Here is a 20,563-nt window from a genome sequence, read left to right on the forward strand (position 1 = left end):
CATTTCCCTTTTTCATCATATTGAAGTTGGTACAGTACACATCTGCTGCCCACAATCTGAGGAGTGCAATTCCACTGTCTGTATACATGAGCATGGAGAGTGTACCTCAGAGATTGCTTTGGAGACAAGCCCTGAAACTCGTCCTAAACTGAAGTGAACATCAGAAAGTGCAGGACAGGCATAATTCTCTCTCACAGAGCCAGCTTTTTGCTTTTTTAGTTGGTTTGTGTAAGATTGTTAATGATAGTATCCAAGTTCTTTACAGATTTAACACTTTAAAAGCATTTCTGTATTTCTGCATTCCTGTTCCATAAAGATAAATATTAAAGGATTTGTTGAAAGAAACAGAAGTGAGTTTTAAACTTTCTGTAAAGAAAACTGAGGTGTTGCAAGTAACAACAGTTACAGAGCTGACTTGAGTTCTGACCAGGTCTTTACTTTCATTCATTTGCAGCTGATCTGTTATTCTTATCTCTACTTGAAATATGCCTGTTTTTGGAGAGCTAAACATGTCAAATTTTTACAGATTTCAATACAAAATATTATAAATAAAGAGAATGAGGCTTTCTTTTTCATAAGCAACAAACACCTCCAATTCTCCCAAGTTCAGTGGGATGTATGGAACAATGAAATAGATGATCAGACAGGGCTGCATCCACTCTATAACTTCATGTAAAGGTGGAAGATTTGTACTTATGCAAACATATGCATTTTATGACATTTCAAGTATTTTTTGTTGACAGGAGCTGAGTTACCCTGTTGATCCAGCTGCTTTGCCACCACTACGAAATCCTGACATACTTGTTGGTGAAAATGATCTCACTGCACTCAGTTACCTGCATGAACCAGCTGTTCTACACAACCTTAAAATTCGTTTTGTGGAATCTAAACTTATCTACACATATAGTGGTAAGCTATGTGAAATGGAGAGTTTTTAAAAAATCTTTTTTAAAAAGTATTAATCTTGATTCAGTTTGCAACATGATGTGTGTAATGCTTTCCTGAAGTGTATTTTAACTCGTGTTAACTGGTTTTATGTGTGAGTATAGACTTCTTTATTCATCACCACATTCTACCCAGAAAATATTGCTACTTTGTATTATTTCAACTGCCAAAACCAGGCATTTCATAAAACTAACCTGTGTTTTATTTTTGTTTTGTACGCTTGGCTGCAGGGATAATTCTGGTTGCAATAAACCCCTATAAGCAGCTGCCAATATATGGAGATGCCATTATCCATGCATACAGTGGGCAAAACATGGGGGACATGGATCCACACATATTTGCTGTGGCAGAAGAAGCATACAAGCAAATGGCAAGGTTCAGTATGTTATTTAATGTCCATAAATAACTCTTGAAGTCTAGTGGCAGTGTTAATTGTCATTTAATTTTACTGTGTATGTGCCACTGGCTATTAGGAATATCTTTGAACACATAGCTTAATTAGAGGAGAAGGAATTCCTTAACCAGCTGAGGAATTTCTAGAACCAAAACTATTTTCATTCTTGATGAGGGGTAAAACTTAATGAATAGCAATGACATCAACCTGGAGGTTACAACTGAGGAGGAGAAAGAGAAGAATAGATGTAAGATGGAACTGATGTATGAGACTTGGGCCCAGCTGTGATTTCAAACTTTGCTTCATGTGTGTAATTCCTACTTTTATACATGCCCTTTAGACATGTCTGACATAAACTGTCTGATTATTTGCTTTTAGGAATAACAAAAATCAGTCCATTATAGTCAGTGGAGAATCAGGAGCTGGAAAGACTGTGTCTGCAAGGTACACCATGAGATACTTTGCCACTGTGAGTAAGTCAAGCAGCAATGCTGATGTGGAGGATAAAGTATTGGCATCCAATCCAATAACCGAGGTAAGTTTGGGGGAATGTCTGTCAAGCCTGTACTCATCAGGGGCAGAATTCTGAGAGCTTCTGGGAAATTTTGTTTGAAATATTCAGGGATGCTTCATCTGTGTGAGTTGGATACTTAAATTTGAATTTCAGCCTCTGATTGTTACTGATGGAAAGAGGTGGTCAGCCTCAGGAACACCTGGTCCTGTCTGATTTACCAGTGGCCCTTTGGAGGTGCTAGTTTGCCTAATTAGAGGATGATGTAGCAATATTGAACAAATTAATTGGTTTTATTACTTGGACCCTTATGCTGGAAAAATATACTTTGTCTAATTTTCAGTTTATGTAGCATTTTAGTATTTGACTTGAGGCTTGTCTTCAATTTTAAGCCTCAAAATATAAGTAACACAGTTCAATGCTTGAACAGAGATTGATCCCTGAGCACCTTTGATTTTAGAAACTTGTGGTTGACTCAAGTTTTGACAAAGTTATTCTTATGAGAGAGATGTGAGTAAAGCAAATTGTAAAAGTTTATAATTTTTGTAGGCTGTGGGCAATGCAAAAACCACACGGAATGATAACAGCAGTCGATTTGGGAAATACACTGAAATCAGTTTTGATCAGAGTTACCAAATCATTGGAGCTAACATGAGAACGTACCTGCTTGAGAAATCCAGAGTTGTATTTCAGGTGGGTAAAATAAAGCCTAAAATAGTCAAGGTCAATATAGTTCCTGATGCACTATACTAGTTCTATATAGAAAATATTATCAGAAGTTCTGAGAATGTATCCAATCAGCATTTGATTTTTTAACAGAAGCTAATATTGTGAGGAATTAAATATGTTACTTTATTCCATGTTCTTCCTTATGTTGAGTGACGAATTCTTCTCAGGCACAATTCCCTGAAATAACTGCAAATCTGGTACTTGTGGTTGCAACAGTAAGAGAGACCAATGGTATCTGGAAAGGAACAGCATATACGGGGCAGAGAGATTCTGAGTGAAAAAATGGCTGAAAATTTATAAGGCCAAGGCTCATTTTATGTGACTCACTTCAGTGTCATGGCTTATGATAATATACTAAAGAAGGTATTTAATTTTATAAAATGGTTTTTACAAAGGTTTCTTTTTTAGTAGTATTGTAACTTTTTAAGTACACTGAAAAAGACTTCTGTATATCTTCTGCCCTGAGGGATGGTTTGGAAATGGAGAGTTTTTTGAGTTCCCACAGGGCAGTGTTTCAGCTGACACTCCTACACATCTTTTTGTTACAGCATTTGGCAGTTCTTATTAGTAGATGGTTGTTCAAGCTGAAGAAATTATTAACATCCTTGGGGAAAGAAGTCTGCATATTGGCAGTGGAGATAAAGTATACTTGAATGTATCACTTTCAAAGCTCTTGCTAAGATGGGCCATTTGAATAATAAGCAATTTCTTTGCTAACCTATGTTGCAGCAGAATTTAGCCTTTAGTTGTTATTATCACTTTACAGTAGTGTTGAATATCAGGTGTTTTTCAGTTTGTTTCTTCATTTTGTTTTTAATCTTTTTTTCTGTGGTGTTACTCTTTGCTTTATTTTACAGTCAGAAAATGAAAGGAACTACCATATATTTTATCAGTTGTGTGCATCTGCTATGCAACCTGAATATGAACATCTTAAATTGGGTAGGTCTCAAGAAAATAACCTGCTCTTCAGTTTTGCAGTGCAGCATTTTAAGGCTTGGTTTTCAAGTGCTAGGATGTTTAGTGCATTACAGCATAAATCTCACCACCTTAAAACAGGACCTGCATTTTAAAGTCACTTAGCTGTTAATCCTGCTGGTTTTGGATTTGGTAGCAAATCCCTGGAAATTCAAATAGTGCACAATCAAGTGTCTGAGTGTCTTTGGAAATCTTATTCTCAAAATTCCTGTAGTGACAGATGACAGCTTAGGGACTTGATTCATTTATCTACAGAGAAGCAGGTAGAACAGAATTTGGGTGTATGTTTACACAGTCTCCATTCCAGTTTGTTTATTAGATGGATATTAAGATTTCTGGGAATGATGAATTTGTGTCAGCTTAACTGAGCTGAGCACATGGATTTCCCTCAGAAAAAAGAGGACCTTCAGCTCATCATTGAAACGTCACCTGACAGGACATTTAATTTTTTGTATTACAGAAGTTTTAACAAGTGCTCTCCCCAGTCCCTAATTTTTGCAGAATTACAAGATTTGCTTCTTTTCTACAGGAAGTGCGGAAGAGTTTCACTACACACGAATGGGTGGCAGCACTGTAATAGAAGGGGTTGATGACAGAGCAAATATGGTGGAGACTCAGAAGACATTTGCCTTACTGGGTAAATTCTTGGGGATACATTTTCAGTAGATGTTTTTTTCCTGAAATGGGCAAAAATTTATTGATTCTGAAATATCCAAAATGTTAGTAGTAATTACCAAAATAGGTTTTTTCATAGCTTGTCCATTGTGGTTGGTCTGCTTTTGAAGTGCTGGGCAGGAGCAGTTAACAATTGGTGTTAATTGTTACTGCTGAGAAGCATTGAGGACTGGAGTCTTCTGGGCCATAAACTAACATGCTGTGGCAGAAGTGGAATTGGAAGCTTCTTTGCCCCAGTAAAAAGCTTATGTAAAAGCTAAATCAGACTTGAGCTGGCATTTGGGGAGGTACAGGAACTTATGCCCAATCTATCATCAGATCAGACAGGCAGAAAATTGGCAGAACCAAGGATTTGCATCCTACTCTGCAGAGATGCTGTACAATTCTTGGCTGCACAACAAAGCAGGTCACCCAGCATTGTTCTGCTTTAATTAATTGTGCTGTTTCTGTGTATTTCAAATAATCAAGGAATGTTTTTTTAGGTCTGAAGAAGGATTTTCAGATGGATGTTTTTAAAATGCTGGCAGCAATCCTGCACTTGGGCAATGTGGAAATAGCAGCTGTTGGAGATGAAAGATCATCCATCAGTGTAAGGAAGTAGCTCACTCAGATACCAACATTTTCTATTCTATTTTATGCCATAAGTGCTTTAGCAATAGTTTCTCTCCTCTCTGGGGCTCAGAGCAGCATTAAATCTGGTGCACTAAGCTTGATTGATTTCTCCATCTCCATCTGTGTGGAACAGCAGTCAGTGTTCACACAGATGCTGTTCTGTGCCCAGTTTCAGAAAGTCTTAACAAAAGGCAAAGTGTGGCTAAGAGTACTCCATATCCAATTGATCCACAGCTGCTGGAAAATCCATTTTGGAACTCTCTGCAGGATGCAGGAACCAGAGCATAGTCAAAGCTGCTCAGAATGTTTCCCAGCAAGCTATGCAAGTCTAAAAGGCAATAACACCTAACAGTAGACCAAAGTATCATTTCTTTCAGGGTCTTAATCCAAAACATCTCATCCACTCCAAGTTTTTCTCTCCTATATCAGGAGTTCTATCCAGTATTATTTGCTTTATCTCATCTTGCTATTTTGCCAGGTGAAGAAATAAATACAGCCCTTTGCCTATGTAAAACTAAAACTCATAGCTTGGTGGCAGCAGAGCGAGGATTTCACAGTTAAAGAATTAAAAAGTGAAAGACAGTTGAAGAATTAAATGTGCCCTAATAATATTTATTGATCTTCTTTAAAGATGGAAGACAAACACCTCAGTATATTCTGTGAGCTTCTGGATTTAAACTGTGACAAAATGGCCCGGTGGCTGTGCCACAGGAAGATTGTCACCACCTCAGAGACCGTGGTGAAGCCCATGACAAGGGCCCAGGCTGTCAATGCCAGGGATGCTCTGGCAAAAAAGATCTACTCCCATTTATTTGACTTCATTGTGGAAAGAATTAACCAAGCTCTGCAGTTCCCTGGCAAGCAGCACACCTTCATTGGTGTTTTGGATATTTATGGGTAAGAATGTCTCTGGAAACAGAGTGCCTTTTCTTTGGAGTAGATAAAAAAGGCACTTTTTTGTATTGGTAATGAATTTGTTTTACTAAAAGGTCATGGTCATATAGGTTCTTTAGCACCCAGATTGGTAGAAATTCTCTGCTACTATAAATAGCATATTTTTTTGTGAATGAGGTTTAAATTTCACTTCTGATATGATACTTTTATATTTAACTCTGGATTTTTAGCTTTATTATGTCTGCTAACATTAGCTTTTAGAGAAGTTTTGAAATTTCTTAGCATCTTCATTAGTCTTACCATTAGTTAATTGTCCTAGAAACATTAGGATATCTCCAAAGAGTTTCAGGGGTGCTGCCATTTGATTTTGATGTCAAAGGATTTTTTTTTTCTTATTTGAATTGTGTTTCAGATTTGAAACATTTGATGTGAACAGTTTTGAACAATTTTGTATCAATTATGCTAATGAAAAACTACAGCAGCAATTTAACCTGGTATGTTCTTTTTTTATTACAGTTCTTTATATTTTTTTGCTTCAGAGTGGATATTAGTAAATGCTATTTGTGATTGAGTGATGGATATTTCTGGATAGTGACTATCCACTAATAAATAAAAATATTTTCTTTTTATATGTAAGCATAGGTACACATATATAAATGAAAATTTAGAAGTTTATTTTCTTACAGACAGACATACAATATACTCCAAAATATAAAAACTTTTTCTCTCTTATGTATACAACTATGCACATGCAGACACTGTACTTATTTTCCCTTAATTGTAACCTTCTTTATGTTTTCATAATTTTTGCAAATCCAGCATGTCTTTAAACTTGAACAAGAAGAATATATGAAGGAAGATATCCCATGGACTTTAATAGACTTTTATGACAACCAGCCTGTCATTGACCTTATTGAAGCTAAAATGGGAATTTTAGAACTTCTGGATGAAGAATGCTTGGTAATTTAATATTTGTTCATTAAAAAACCCCAAAACTTTATAGATTTTTACAAATGGGGCTTGTAGTCCATATTTTACTCTTTTCAATGGGGAATAGAGCATTTTCTTCAGAAAATGAACATGAATGTTTGCCCTCTATTTGGCAATCTTGACTGTAAATTACTTACTCTATTTTCTCTTGTAGTATTAAGAAGCTAAAGCTGGATCTCAGAGCTTAGCTGGCAGTGGGGCAGCAGCTGGAGCTCCTCCCTGTGGGGCAGGGCAGGACTGGAGCAGGCTGGGCAGGAGTGCAGTGGGATCCTCATCCTTCCTCACCCCCTGCACTGCAGGGCAAACAGCAGTCTGCTGCTGCTCGTCCTGCTCCAAGCAGGAATTTGGACTGCTCAGGCCCCAGGGAGCTCTTCCACCAATATTTTTTAAATTTAGTTAGTCCACAAATCACTGCTTTTGATAGAAAACCTTGTGGATTAATACAATCTTCTTTCCAAAAATTATTTGCGACTGGTGGGTCTGAAGAGACCAGAACTGGTTATCAGGCCTTGTAATTCACTGTATGCAGCATGTTTGTTGCCATCAGCAGCTCTGCTGCTCCAACAGCCCAGTTTGTTAAAGAGATTGCCCTTCTTATTCTTACAGTTGCCTCATGGAAAAGATGAAAACTGGCTTCAAAAGCTGTACAATAATTTTGTCAATAAAAACGCACTCTTTGAAAAGCCAAGGATGTCAAACACTTCTTTCATCATTCAGCACTTTGCTGATAAGGTACAGTGTAAACAACCCAGTATTGTTCCCTGTGCTTCTACCAGTTGCTCATTCAGAAAAAAAAACAAATGTAGGAAATAAGATATATTAGCCACACCTGTTTGGAACTTGTATAAAATTGATCTCCAATAGTGCTATTTGTTATTGGTAGTACTGCCTGTAACATGACGTTTAAATGTAAGAAGTTCTTAAGATAATGAATTTAAGAGCATAAAAATAAATCATCAAGATAAAAAGCAGAAAAATAATAGAATGTATAAATGGAATAGTTATAGTTGTAGCTCATAGACATTTTAGTCTCAGTTATTTAAATTTCAGATGTAGTATTCCTTTTTGCTGCCTTGATTTGAAATCATAGAATAATGAAGAAAGGAGGAAATAAGTTCCTAATGAAGGCAGAGGGATTTGGATTCTGGCAGTTTCTCGTGCTTCTAAATTTTCAGGATGCATGTGTGTAATCTTGAGATAATGGAATTAGGAAAAGCAGAGTTTCAGCCATCATGTTTGAGATTAATAAAGAGCTCTTGGCTACCACAGCTGGGAGAGTAAAAATTATTGTTTTGCCAACTGTTTGCTTATGTGTTGCTGAAGTTAATGATTTCACCTGTTTGCACAGGTAGAATATAAATGTGAAGGATTTCTGGAAAAAAACAGAGATACAGTACACGAAGTATTGATTGAAATCTTGAAAGAGAGCAAGGTTTGTGACAAACAGTAATGACTAATCTTCTGAATACCTGATTTTACTGGAATTAATTCAGATCTGATTTTAAAATGTTTCTTCTGATATACAAATTTTTAATAGGTTGAATAAATCAGTCTTATTTTTTATTAATTTATTTAATATTGTAGAACTGTATATTTTTACCATCAAATAATAGACAGGATGAAAAAACATAATGTTCCACTTCCTTCATATATGTGCATTTACTTTGCTAGTTATGTTGGAGTTTTCTTTTAATATCTCCCTTCAAGAGCATTTTTTAATCCCTATAACTGAAAAACTATTTTTTTTTGTAGTCATTACGTGCAGCTTTGATAGGGGGTTTATCATTAACAACTGCCTTTGTTTATTCTTCAAAAGAGATTAGGAGAATGCCAGGGCAAGAAATACATCAGGTGTCTTATGTGTGCCTGCCACTTCCCACCTGCTTGTCCCTTTGAAGTCTATAGCCTTGAGACTTCAGGATTACTCTTAAGCTAACTTCGTCTGACCTGAAAACATATTCTTAATTTAAATTGCATATTGTGAAAACACGGCCTTAAGTGCTCTTATTTTTAGCTCTGCTCTGTATTTATGTCCATATTTGCTTATACTGAAATAGCTCTTGCAGGCTGCTTTCACAGATGTTGAGTTCTGTGTGTGTAATGTGTGAGTGCTGCACAATAAACTCAGAATCATTGCAACTCTTTTTTCAGTTGCTGTTTGTTTGATACCCAGTTCAAAATCCTGCAATACCTGGCCTAAGTATTGAGGAGTTTGCATTTTATGGTATAGTAAATGTAATTTTGATTAAAATGATGCTGCATTTACACGGTGTTTAATTCTGGTTCTTTCACCACACTTTTAGTTTCATCTGTGTGCAGATTTTTTTCAAGACAGTCCAGTGTCCATCTCACCTTTCAGTTCAGCTATAAACATCAAATCTGCCAGACCTGTTCTGAAATCACCCAACAAGCAGCTCCGGACCACTGTGGGCAGTAAGGTACCCCCAAACCTGCTATTCTGTGGGGTTTGCACTTGCTGGGAAATGCTGGGCAGTCTGACACTGGCTTCTGTCACTGTTCATGGGGGACTGTCCAGTTTTCAGGACAGCAGGAGCCACAGAGCAGGGCTCCAGGTCTGGGTATAATAGGTGTGTTTATTTTATATACAAGAGGCTGTTGGGTACAGCCACAGTCTTCAATTTCCTGCATTTAAGATGTAAACCCTATCTCCCAGTGTCCAGCCAAAACTTAACAGATCAAGATTTGACTTTTTACTGAAATGTTTCATTAGCACAACTCTTATGTCTGGTATTTTCCAGTTCAGGAATTCTTTGTCTTTGCTTATGGTGACACTCAATGCAACCACTCCTCATTATGTGAGATGCATAAAGCCAAATGATGAGAAATTGCCTTTTGAGTAAGTATGTTAGTTGTGCTCAGCTGTGGTTTTCTGTATCACTGTAGTGGTGTGTCAGCAAGCTAAACTCTTATTGTGGAGAAACTTCCCATACAGAACATGGTTTTCCTTCCCAGATCGCTGAATTTGAAAAAAATAGTGTCTTCTTACAAAAATTGAATGTTTAAGTATCATTTTTGTTACCTTAAAAATCCTTTAACTTAATAATTTTCAAGTTACATACTAGTGCTTGTGTATTTGTCAGGACATTTTATGTTATTTTATGTAACTTTTATGTAATTGTAATGTTTTACTACAGTCATATGTGGCAGATAGTTTTCATAGTTCATATGAGCAGATGGATAGCCACTAACCTGTGAGCAGGAGTTAACTTTGATGCAGCTGTTGGTCTCTTTTTGGGCAGACCTGTGGAAGCACACTGATGTCAACTATACAACTTCCAGCTGGCAGGCAGTGCACTGACAAATGAAATTAAAGCCTTTATCTTATATGAGTAGGAGGGAAGAGGCCAGCTTTGATTCTAAATGCAATCTTTTAAGCATCTGTTAGCTCATTTTCTTGTAGCCAGACAAAATCTTTCCATGCAAAGCACGTTACTGCTGATATTATATCACTATCACTGCAGTGAGCTCTCATGATCCTGCAGTGAGGGCAGAAGTTGCTTGGATAATGTAAAAACATGTCAGAATTAGACTAGAAGAGTGCACCAAGAGCTTCTGAAAGAATACTGTAGTCATCTGCCAGCCACAGGGCTCTCTTGGCTGGTACTGACTTGACACTGGTGGTGGGCTCTGTGGGCAAATCAGCTCTGGTCCAGAGCAGGAAAGGGACTTTCCATGCCTTGTGTTTGTAATTTTGAACCCAGGTATTAATGAGCAAGTCCAGATTTATTCATCATGAATGAGATAAAAAATACCTGGCAAGTTTCTTCCTATTGGGCTGTTGAGGGGGTTTATTTCTGTGTGTGTTTTGTGTCAAGAGTGGAACTATTCTTTACCACTTGCTGCTATGAACTGCCACAGTTAATACTGAAAGGAAATAGGAATTTTAGTGAGATAAATAAATACAGTCTTCCTTTGGTTTTGAGAAAGAAACAGAAAACCCAGATTTTTTTATATATTTATCTTTTTAATATGTGGTATGGAGTAAGACACTATATAAGAAGCAGAGAGCTTTGTGTCCTATGAGCAGAAATACAAATCCAGTTGGTAGAATAGTTCTAATTATTACAGCATGCCAAACCCAGCAGAAATGCAAAGTATAACACTGCCTTTTTTTTAGGTTTGATTCCAAGAGAGTTGCTCAGCAGCTGCGAGCATGTGGTGTTTTGGAAACGATTCGGATTAGTGCACAGAGCTACCCGTCCAGGTAGGGATAGCAGTGAGCCCCCATGCCAAAAAACACCTACTTGTCTGTTAATGAAATTAATTTGTTAACTTCTAATTTTCCAGGTGGACTTACATTGAGTTTTTCAGCCGTTACAGCATTCTTATGACACAGCAGGAGCTCTCCATAAATGACAAGAAACAGATTTGCAAGATTGTTTTGCAGAGGCTGATCCAGGTTGGTTTGTCTGCACCAGCCCATAGATGTATTACAGCATCTGTTAGTAATAAATGGTCTGTTTTGCCAGGGGTAGTATCTCTCCTCAGGCAGGAAAGGTATTTACATTATTGCTGTTTTTCCTGGTTTACTGTGCTGTAAACAGGCTTGTGGGTAAGTAACCTTGTGCTGTGACTGTCATGATGTGGCCATAGACAGAGAATTTAACCACTCTGTGCTTAATATTGTCACTTGCAAAATGGAAGAGATCTGTATTTATAAACCAGTAAACAGTAAATGTTATACATTTGTCAAGTATTACAAGCACAAGAGCAGTTTTGATGGTGGAATGCAGCTTATTGAAGAGCTGCTCAAAAATCTGCTATTTTGCACATTGCTTCTCTTTGTTAGATGAGCCTGTGGTGGTGAGGCTGGTCCTGGTCAAGGACTGAGCTCGGATTCAGAGATGTGTGACACCAAACACAGGCACACTTGCTGCGTAGCCCTGGCACAGGCCAAGGGGGAAAGCTGTAACCTAAAAGCAGCCTCACCCCAAGTTTTTGCTCACACAGCTCACTGGTTCCAGGCTAGAAAGGTGCACCAAAAGTTGCTGCTGAGCTCATGGAACCAGATTTGTAGGAGGAGGTGAAGAGGTTGCTTTTAAGGCCTTGATGATAAGTCCAGAGCCTCCCTTTAATTTTAGATCACGAGTGTACAACTTTTGATGTTGTTCTCTGTGTCTTTCCTGCTAAGTGGGTTTTCCCCCTATGTACTGCTATCTGCATAGCAGGCAGAGAGGATATTCTTATTTAGGAAGATGGTGTCTTGGAGCAGAGCTTGCCTGAAGTGACAATTTATAAAAGGAAGAGAATATCTGGCCTACAAAAATAAGCTGAAAACTTAACGTACCTACTGTTTTCTCTTTCAGGATCCTAACCAGTATCAGTTTGGGAGAACAAAGATATTTTTCAGGGCGGGGCAGGTGGCTTACCTGGAGAAGCTGCGCTCGGACAGGCTGCGGCAGGCGTGCACGCTGCTGCAGCGGCGCGTGCGGGGCTGGCTGCAGCGCCGGCGCTTCCTGGCCCTGCGCCGCGCGGCGCTCACCGTGCAGCAGTACTACCGCGGGCAGCGCACCGTCAGGTACCGCCCTGCCTGCCCGCCCGGGCACCTGCTCCTGGGCCTGCCTGGGGACTCGCACAGGGCCGGCTGCTGCCCCAAGGGCAGGTTTTATCAAAGAGCAGTTCAGGCTTTATCGCCGGCTGGGGGCTGCGTACAAATCAGAAATGGGACGGGACTGCTGGGAACGTGCCTTGAGCTGTTGTATTTTCCAGCATCAGTCTCATTGCATGGTTATGACAATGGGAAGATGCCAGCAGCTCACATCCCAGGCAGCAGACCAAGAACTTAATGTTACAACTTACTTTAAAAGTTTTTTGACCAATCACACAAAACGAAAGCACATTGACAGTAGTTCAATCCAACCACTATAAGCACACATACCTTCAGTTAAAACAATACTTGCTTATTTCAAATACAAAGCCTTAAAACAATGCACAGAGCTCCATTATAAAGCTTAGAACTTCCTAATATCTCACTAGATACACTTTTCTGCAGCTTAGGGAGCTATTCTAGACCAACGTTAATGCACAGACCATTGTTCTATTTGTCCTTTTCTACTTACATAATTTTTCTGCTGACCAATCTTATGGCTACTGCTTAACTCTAATCAGAGTTCTGCTGTCTGTGAGGCCTGCCTTTTGCAGCTTTCCCAAAACCCTCTAATTTTAAGGATACCCACAATTGTATTTCCATTTCCTCTTGATTGTAATTATGAAATCGAATGTGTTCAAATTATTCAGCTGATATGAGGGAAGTACCCCAACAGGTTTCCAGCGTTGTCTACCAAATCCCCAAGAGGCCTGTCTGCCTGTAAGCTCAGTCCTTAGCTGATAATAACTGTCCCAGTTGGGCTTTCTGCTGAACTTTAGGGCCAGGGAAAAATCCAGGGGTGTATGGATTAGTGTGGACAAATTATTGCAAAGAAAATTCACCAGGCATTGTCAAAGCAGAAGGAAAGATGGCTCTGTGTAGGCTGGGAGGTTTTCATAAAGAGACCATCAGAACAAATGCTTGTGGACACATTTAAAAGTTGTGGGTGACTCCCTCTCCTTCACTTTAGCTGAAGAACAAGCTGTGTTTTTGATAATGGTTACCTGATTTTGATATCTTCTCTTTTTTGTGTATGTGTATGCAATTTGACTGACCAAAGCAATGAGCATGAGAAATCCAATCTAAGTAAATTTTATTGTCTTTTGAATTAAGGCAAGCTATAACTGCAAGAAATCTGAAGGAAACATGGGCAGCTATAGTCATTCAGAAATACTGTCGGGGTTACCTCGTCCGTAGACTTTGCCAGCTCATCCATGTGGCTGCTGTAACAATCCAAGCTTACACAAGAGGATTTCTAGCAAGAAAAAAGTATCGCAAGGTACAGCCTATCAAACATGTGATTTCAGTAACTGGAAACAACTCGTGCTCTGTAAAAAATATGAACACAATAGCAATTATTCCTATACTTTACCTTTGTCATGTCTGGTTCTTGTATCTTCTGCTCTATTTTTTTAGTTTTTTACCAAGATCTCTGTCTGGTTTATGCTGGGTGCAGAACATTTATTGTGATTACTACAATGGCTCAAATGGGCCTGCAGTTGGAATATTTCAGTATTTTGATATTTCCATGAGCTGCGTTGTCCTCAGCAGTGTGTGTAGACTCACAGGCTGTTATAATTGCTGTGGATTGAGCTAATTACAGAGGGATACTAATCCTTTGTTTAAAGATGCGTGAGGAGCAGAAGGCTGTGGTTCTGCAGAAGTACGCCCGTGCGTGGCTGGCCAGGCGCAGGTTCCAGAACATTCGGCGCTTCGTGTTGAATATCCAGCTCTCATACAGAGTCCAGCAGCTGCAGAAAAGGATAGAAGAACAGGTGAGGGGAAGCAGTCAGCTTCTGATTTGTACTAAGTTGTTTATCCTATCTGCTCTAGTCAAAGATGTTGAGTTGAGAAGACAGGAGAGTGTGTAAGCATTATGGTCCTCTATAATAAACTATTAGGCTTTCTACAGCCAGGGTAGAAAGAACCATCTAGGGTTTCCTTGTATTTTTGGGTTAATTATACAAATGAGAAGAGTCTGCAATTACCTTTTTGTTTTTTTTAATGTTTCTTGAGTCCATCCAGTCTCTGGATGGGGTTGTTACTGTTAGGATGAAGGATGTGTGAGATATTCCTCTGGTACAACATGTTTTGTAACTTTGGTAGTTTATTTTGCAACTTATTTTTGAGAGCCATTCCAGCCAAATCATCTTTAAAATGGTAGTTTTCATCTAGTTGACAGAAACAGTCCTGGGTTGAAATGATCATGACTGAAACCATGGGATGGTGAGCAGAAATAGGTCAAGTACTCCCTTTAAAATTCTATGGAACAGTTTCACTGCATTTTTCTGTTCACTTTTATCCTGTCCTGCTCATTGTAGAGTAGAGAAAATCATGGCTTGCTGGAACGATTGACCAATCTGGCTTCAGCTCATATGAATGACGTGGATACAATTCAGAAACTTGAATCAGAACTCGAAAAATTAACTGCTCAAAAGAAAACATATGAAGAAAAAGGGAAAAAATATAAAGAAGACAGTGAGCAGGTAAATTATAATTGCCATCTGTGTGCTTTTATTCTTAATTACTGTTTTCAGTTACTGAATTTATCAAATCCATGATTTGAGAGTTTCTAAGTAACCATACTCTTTTGGGGGGAGGTGGCAGGAAAGGAAGAGACTCCATTTGTGCTTCTTTAAATGTAAGATCTTCTTAGACCTCTTTCTTCCTCCTCTGTAATTTGTATATTTTGCTTATTTTTTGTCTGTACAGAAAATCTTAAAACTTGAGAATCAGAATAAAGAATTACAAGAACAGAAGGAGACCTTAGAAATAAAGCTCCAAGAAAAAACTGAGGAAATGAAAGGTACAATAACTAAAGGGAGTTTCTAAGGAGTTATAGTGGGGTAAAATCATTTTTTCATCAAAAATAAATTACTTTTGTTCATTTTCTCCAGTAAATGCTGAAATTGTAGTAAATTTAAAGTTGGTCCTTCTATTGCTTAGAATGCATAGCACAAGTGTGCAACTTCTTTTTATTTAATAATTAAATTTGTTCTTTCAGTAGCAGGACCTCTCCTCCTGTTACATGTCCTTTTTCGTACACATGTATTCCTTCAAAGTGTAGCTTCATCCTTGCTTCCTTTAATACACTACTTTTAGGAATCTAATTTCAAAGGACACAGGCAGCACATGAGATCAAGTATACTTCAGATGAATAATTGCACAATTTGGTGCTTCAGAATCTTTTTGTTTCTATAGCATTACTTAATAAATGTACTGTGACAATTTTTGGCACTGGAGAGAGTAATTTCAGCCTCAGAATATGTTAAGGAATACTTACTAAAACAAAACTCATCATGGTCATGCTTTTTTAATAAGTGGACACAGTTGCATGAAGGTCTTAGAAATATTAAAATATTTTTTGACAGAGAAAATGGATGAGCTCACACAGCAACTCTTCAACGATGTACAAAAAGAAGAAAACCAACGAATGTATGTAATCTGAGTTTTATTTCTTTGAAACAGCATTCATTTTTTCTCTTTCCCTACATTTCTTTCTCCTTCTGCAAACATATTATGCTGGCATCAGTCAGGAATCTGTCCACGTTCTTGGGCATTAGTGCTGGTACTGAAGTACTTCATGCAGAGTTTAGGAAAAGCACGTCCTTGTTTGTGGGTGAGTCATATGCAGGAAATCAGACTGTTCTTGCTTTTGCAATTTCTTGTCTTTTCTTGTGTCTGAGAATTGAAAGGCAACTCTGGTGGTAATGGTTTCTTTGGAGATGTCCTCAGAATTTGGTCAGGAATGGAAGAGCAGCTGATGGCCGTACCAGTCAGAACTCCTGAGAACTGAATATGAAAGGACAGAATGGAAGGATTCAGTGTGAGGGAAAGGCAGTGTTTGTAAAGGACATTCAGTTAAAAGTACAAAGGAAAAACTTTTGTTTTCCCCTTTAGGTATTTAATTTGCAGTAAAAATCCTATTATTAATCAACAAATGGCTGTTGCTTTCAGCATGCTTTTCTTGGATCAAGTGTTTATTTCCCAATAACTTTTCCAGTCCAAGACAGAGAACCTTCAGTACCAGAGGAGTGCTGTTCTCTCAAGTGTGAAGAGAGCAATCAGTCACTGCTCCTGAGGGCTGGAAGCTCTGTGGTGCTCCAGCTCAGTCTGATTTCTGCTGCCAGTACCCTCAGACTACATTAAGAGGATTTCTTTTCCTAGTATTTCTGGTTTGCTCATTACCTGTGTGATGCTGGAAGCCAATCCAGCAGAAATATTCTGGAAACTGTAAGAAACTGTAAAGGAAAATTAAATAAACTAAAACTGTAAGAAAATATAGGGATGTTCTCCTGCCATTATCATCCATTATGTGTGTGGGTTCTGAGAATGTAGGATGGCATTTTCAAGTAATTATGGTTCATTTAAATGTTCTTCAAGGAAGCATGTCCTTCAAATTAAAACTGAAACAAAGCCCACTTTTTCACTTATGAATGTAGATTAATAAAATTACCTTTTCATTGTGTGCTTTAGGATACTTGAGAAAAATTTCCAAAACCAGAAGCAGGACTATGAAAAGGAGATTGAACTGCTGAAGGGAGAAATTAAGATTCTGAAAGAAGAAAAAACTCAGCTACAGCAACAAATTCAGCAAGAAATTATCACTCAGGACGGCTTGAAAATGGAAGTAGGACAGCTTACAAAACAAGCACAGGTAAAGCATGACTCATTTCATTTTGGAGTCTGCTAGAGAAAGCAAGTGGAGAATGTGCATGTTTTGCATATAGATTATCTTCACTATTTTTTTTTATTTCCAGTCCATTTTTAGGAGAAGCTGTAGTTAATAAGCTGTATTTGGTAGGTCACTGTATTGCAGTGTTTTCATGTAGTAGACAATGCAAGTTAGTGCTTGCAGTAATAAGTGCATGTTTTCAAGAGTAATTGTGCTTTAATATTTATAAATTTGAATATATAGATCTGTTTTCCTTCCATTTTCCTGAGAAAGTATTCATTTCTCTGGGAATTTTCCATACATGTAGTTTATAAACTGAACCTTACATTAGTGTAAAGTCACATTTTTGTTCTCTGAGTCAATTCCATGGCACAAACATTTTTTTTTCAGTACCTCACATTACTGTTGTGCTCTGTTGCCTGAGAATCAGGTGCTTTAAACACAATGCATTTTAAGCTTTTCACCATATTAACTTGTTCTTAATTATAATTCTGATTTAATTTAGTTCTGATACTCTGCCCTTGTCATCCCCACCTTGTCTCAGTATATGATTTCTGTTTGATTCAGAAAATACCTGAGTTGCAAAAGGAAATTGAACTTCTTCAGACACAGAAACTGGATGTTGAAAAGCAGGCCCACTCACAGAAGAGAGAATTGAGGGGTAAGCTACATACCAGACAGTGCAGGGAATTCCTAAGTGCAGTTGAGCCAGGCCACTTTAAATTGATCTCTTCAATGTCAGCTATGACAGAACTCTAGTTCTCTTTCCCATTCCATGGTGGTTTAATTCCATCCATCTATATATATACAGTGTACAAAGTGGTCACTGATGGGGTACCCCTTTGAGGAAACTTTGAATTCAGCCATTTCTCATTTGTGTTTAGAAATAAATACTAATGATTTAAACTTCACCTAAAATTTAAACTTCACTTCGAGTTTAACAAGGACCCAAAAATGTGTAAACAATATATTATCTAGTTTTCATTCGTCCTGTTCTTTGTGCTAGGTTCAACAATGTCATGTATGCGTAAATAACTTGCTGATTTGGGTTCTGTTTCTGTGGGAAAGATGTACTTAACAAGCACTACTATTGTGAACTTTATTTAATGATAATAATGTCAACAAGCAAACCTGTATTTGTAGCATTTAATGTAGTAACCTAGCACAAGATGATAAATCATCTGTACAGGTCTAGGAGTTGCCCAGATTCAGACCAGGAAGATGTAACTTTGCACTGAAAGTTTAGAAAAAAAGGAGTATTGGTGGTACATCAATGCTCCTGAATGTCCCAAAGTAGAACCAAGTCCCTCATGGTATTCCTGTGGTAAATCAGATATATTTACTGAGTACCAGGGAAGAACTTTGTTAGATTTAGGAAGAGGATGGTTTGGTCTTTATAATGAAACATGTAGAGAAAATAATGAATTTTATAAACTTTGTGGGGTTTTTTTTTCCAGAAAAGATGTCAGAAGTTACAAAGCAGCTTCTTGAAAGTTATGATTTTGAAGATGTAAGGAGCAGGTAATTTTCTTCTGAGGTATCTTCACAAAAGCTTAAGAAATGCATTATGGTCATCTGCACACTAATGGTTCTGTCTTGCATTCTAGACTCTCTACAGAGGATCTGGAACACTTAAATGAGGATGGAGAACTGTGGTTTGCTTATGAGGGCTTGAAAAAAGCCACAAGGTTAGTTCAGTTCTTCAGTGTTTCCAAAACTCCAAGCTGTGACCTAGAAGATAAATCAAAAGATCAGTGGGTAACAATTTTACAGTGCAATGCTGAACTTCTGTTAAGGAAATTAAGAAATACCACATTATATGATGAGCTGAGCAGTTTAAAATCAGTTGAATAAACTTCTACCAAGCCAGTGAGATAAGTGTGGATGTGTCAGTCAGGAAAATGTGTTTCCTCTGAGATATCATGTATAACTTTCAACTCCTTTAATGCACAGGTGATGTCATGGAATATCTCTGTGTTAATCACAGTACTTTGTTTTCACTTTGTATTAAATTTGACCCATTTAATCAGGGTCATTTTGCATCTGCCATGTTCTTTCTCCTTTTTGTTTTAACAGAGTACTGGAAAGCCATTTCCAGTCTCAGAAAGAAATATATGAGAAAGAGATTGAAGGTTTGAACTTTAAAGTTGAACATCTTAGTCAAGATATTAATCATCTACAGAAATTATTCCGAGAGGAAAATGACATAAACGATGGCATTAGGCTGGAAGTTAGCAGGCTGACTTCAGAAAATCTGGTAAGGTCCAGGTGCAGAAGCACAACCCAGATGTGTTTGTGGCTCTCCAAATATTGTGAGCATGTCTTTGAAACCTCAAGGCTCAAACAAATAGGGCCATGTAAGGTTGCACACCCCTGAGGCTCCCTCCCTGCCTGCTGGGGTGCTGTGTAAGGAGACAGCCAAATTTACTGTCTGAGTGTCCAGCCTGCTGGGGCAGCCTCACAGAGACTTTTTGCCTTTTCATTTGCATGAACCTGATTTGAGATTTTTCTCAGAAGCCTCCTCAAAGTTCTGAGGCTTTCCCCACCAGAGGGCAGCTACACATTCCAAAAGCTGGTGCTGTGCAAAACTGTCTGACGCAAGGAACTCGTGTTTATTCCAGAAGATAGCACATGCCATATCATTTTTCTGAAAAATAATCGAGGAAATGTTTTCCAAGCAAAGTTACAAAAATCGAAAATAAAAGGAAAAGTTATTTATTATATTATTTTTGTAAGTGTTTTATGGAATGTTGAGGGGGTTTTTTCACTGTTAATTGAACTAGGGAAATTAAAGCCATAGTGTAATTTCCTTTAAACTAGAACAAAACAATGGTACTAGTGGGAAAGTCCAACAATTTGATTAGCTCATTATTTAGTTTTTAAGAAGCCAGCAGAAGGTGCCTTCAGAAAAGTCAAACAAGTCAGGCAAGCAAGTTAAATAAGTCCTCTGGTTTGGACTATTGGCAGTTCAGGGTCATGGGATGACTTAGGAACTACTGAAGGGATTTGAAAAGAAGGAAGGTGCTGAAATACACAAATCTCCTTTTTCTCTAAAAGGTAATCCCAGATCTTAAGCAGCAAGTTGCTGAACTTGAAAATCAAAAATTAGACCTTGAAAACCGTCTTCAAGAGCAGACCACAAAGTTGAAAGGTAATGGTCCCACTATGGTCCCATATTCTGTTGGTTGAGGTGAACTTGATGAATTCCCCAGAACTGAACTTCTAAAAGCTGAATTAATATTCCATCATGACTTCATTGCCTCATTACTTACTTTCTTATTAGTAAAATGGAAGAAATGCAATGAAAAATATGTGTTATATCTCTTCTGAAAAAATAAGATACATACAAATATGTGCTTTTTTTACCTTTTTGAAGTCGTTCAGTTCTGGGGTTTGGAAGTCTCCAAATGTATTCCATAGGGCTCTGCTAAGAATATGTGAAATGGAGTATGTCCTTTGGAAACAGTCATAAAAAGGAAAGATCATTTGGAATTTGAGGCATACTCTATGAGGTAGACTTGAGAGAATGCTGCAAAACTCAGAGTGGGAGACAGA

The 20,563-nt window shown here is 38.0% G+C and overlaps 1 protein-coding gene across 1 annotated transcript in view; it reads left to right on the top strand.

Moving 5' to 3' along the window:
• Nucleotides 1–20,563, top strand: part of MYO5C (myosin VC) — a 33,680-nt gene that overhangs the window by 3,236 nt on the left and 9,881 nt on the right. The window contains exons 3-30 of the mRNA XM_064721780.1: nucleotides 744–909; nucleotides 1,176–1,320; nucleotides 1,718–1,874; nucleotides 2,400–2,543; nucleotides 3,437–3,518; nucleotides 4,084–4,191; nucleotides 4,712–4,818; nucleotides 5,473–5,738; nucleotides 6,148–6,229; nucleotides 6,555–6,695; nucleotides 7,332–7,457; nucleotides 8,074–8,157; nucleotides 9,029–9,163; nucleotides 9,485–9,582; nucleotides 10,864–10,950; nucleotides 11,034–11,145; nucleotides 12,053–12,264; nucleotides 13,447–13,612; nucleotides 13,962–14,108; nucleotides 14,655–14,819; nucleotides 15,046–15,139; nucleotides 15,705–15,768; nucleotides 16,810–16,990; nucleotides 17,576–17,669; nucleotides 18,466–18,529; nucleotides 18,616–18,696; nucleotides 19,085–19,265; nucleotides 20,066–20,159. Coding sequence (XP_064577850.1) covers nucleotides 744–909; nucleotides 1,176–1,320; nucleotides 1,718–1,874; nucleotides 2,400–2,543; nucleotides 3,437–3,518; nucleotides 4,084–4,191; nucleotides 4,712–4,818; nucleotides 5,473–5,738; nucleotides 6,148–6,229; nucleotides 6,555–6,695; nucleotides 7,332–7,457; nucleotides 8,074–8,157; nucleotides 9,029–9,163; nucleotides 9,485–9,582; nucleotides 10,864–10,950; nucleotides 11,034–11,145; nucleotides 12,053–12,264; nucleotides 13,447–13,612; nucleotides 13,962–14,108; nucleotides 14,655–14,819; nucleotides 15,046–15,139; nucleotides 15,705–15,768; nucleotides 16,810–16,990; nucleotides 17,576–17,669; nucleotides 18,466–18,529; nucleotides 18,616–18,696; nucleotides 19,085–19,265; nucleotides 20,066–20,159 — 3,583 coding nt within the window. The remainder of the gene's footprint in view (nucleotides 1–743; nucleotides 910–1,175; nucleotides 1,321–1,717; nucleotides 1,875–2,399; nucleotides 2,544–3,436; nucleotides 3,519–4,083; nucleotides 4,192–4,711; nucleotides 4,819–5,472; nucleotides 5,739–6,147; nucleotides 6,230–6,554; nucleotides 6,696–7,331; nucleotides 7,458–8,073; nucleotides 8,158–9,028; nucleotides 9,164–9,484; nucleotides 9,583–10,863; nucleotides 10,951–11,033; nucleotides 11,146–12,052; nucleotides 12,265–13,446; nucleotides 13,613–13,961; nucleotides 14,109–14,654; nucleotides 14,820–15,045; nucleotides 15,140–15,704; nucleotides 15,769–16,809; nucleotides 16,991–17,575; nucleotides 17,670–18,465; nucleotides 18,530–18,615; nucleotides 18,697–19,084; nucleotides 19,266–20,065; nucleotides 20,160–20,563) is intronic.

This window comes from Zonotrichia leucophrys, chromosome 10, assembly GCF_028769735.1.
Source record: "Zonotrichia leucophrys gambelii isolate GWCS_2022_RI chromosome 10, RI_Zleu_2.0, whole genome shotgun sequence".
Taxonomy (NCBI): domain Eukaryota; kingdom Metazoa; phylum Chordata; class Aves; order Passeriformes; family Passerellidae; genus Zonotrichia; species Zonotrichia leucophrys.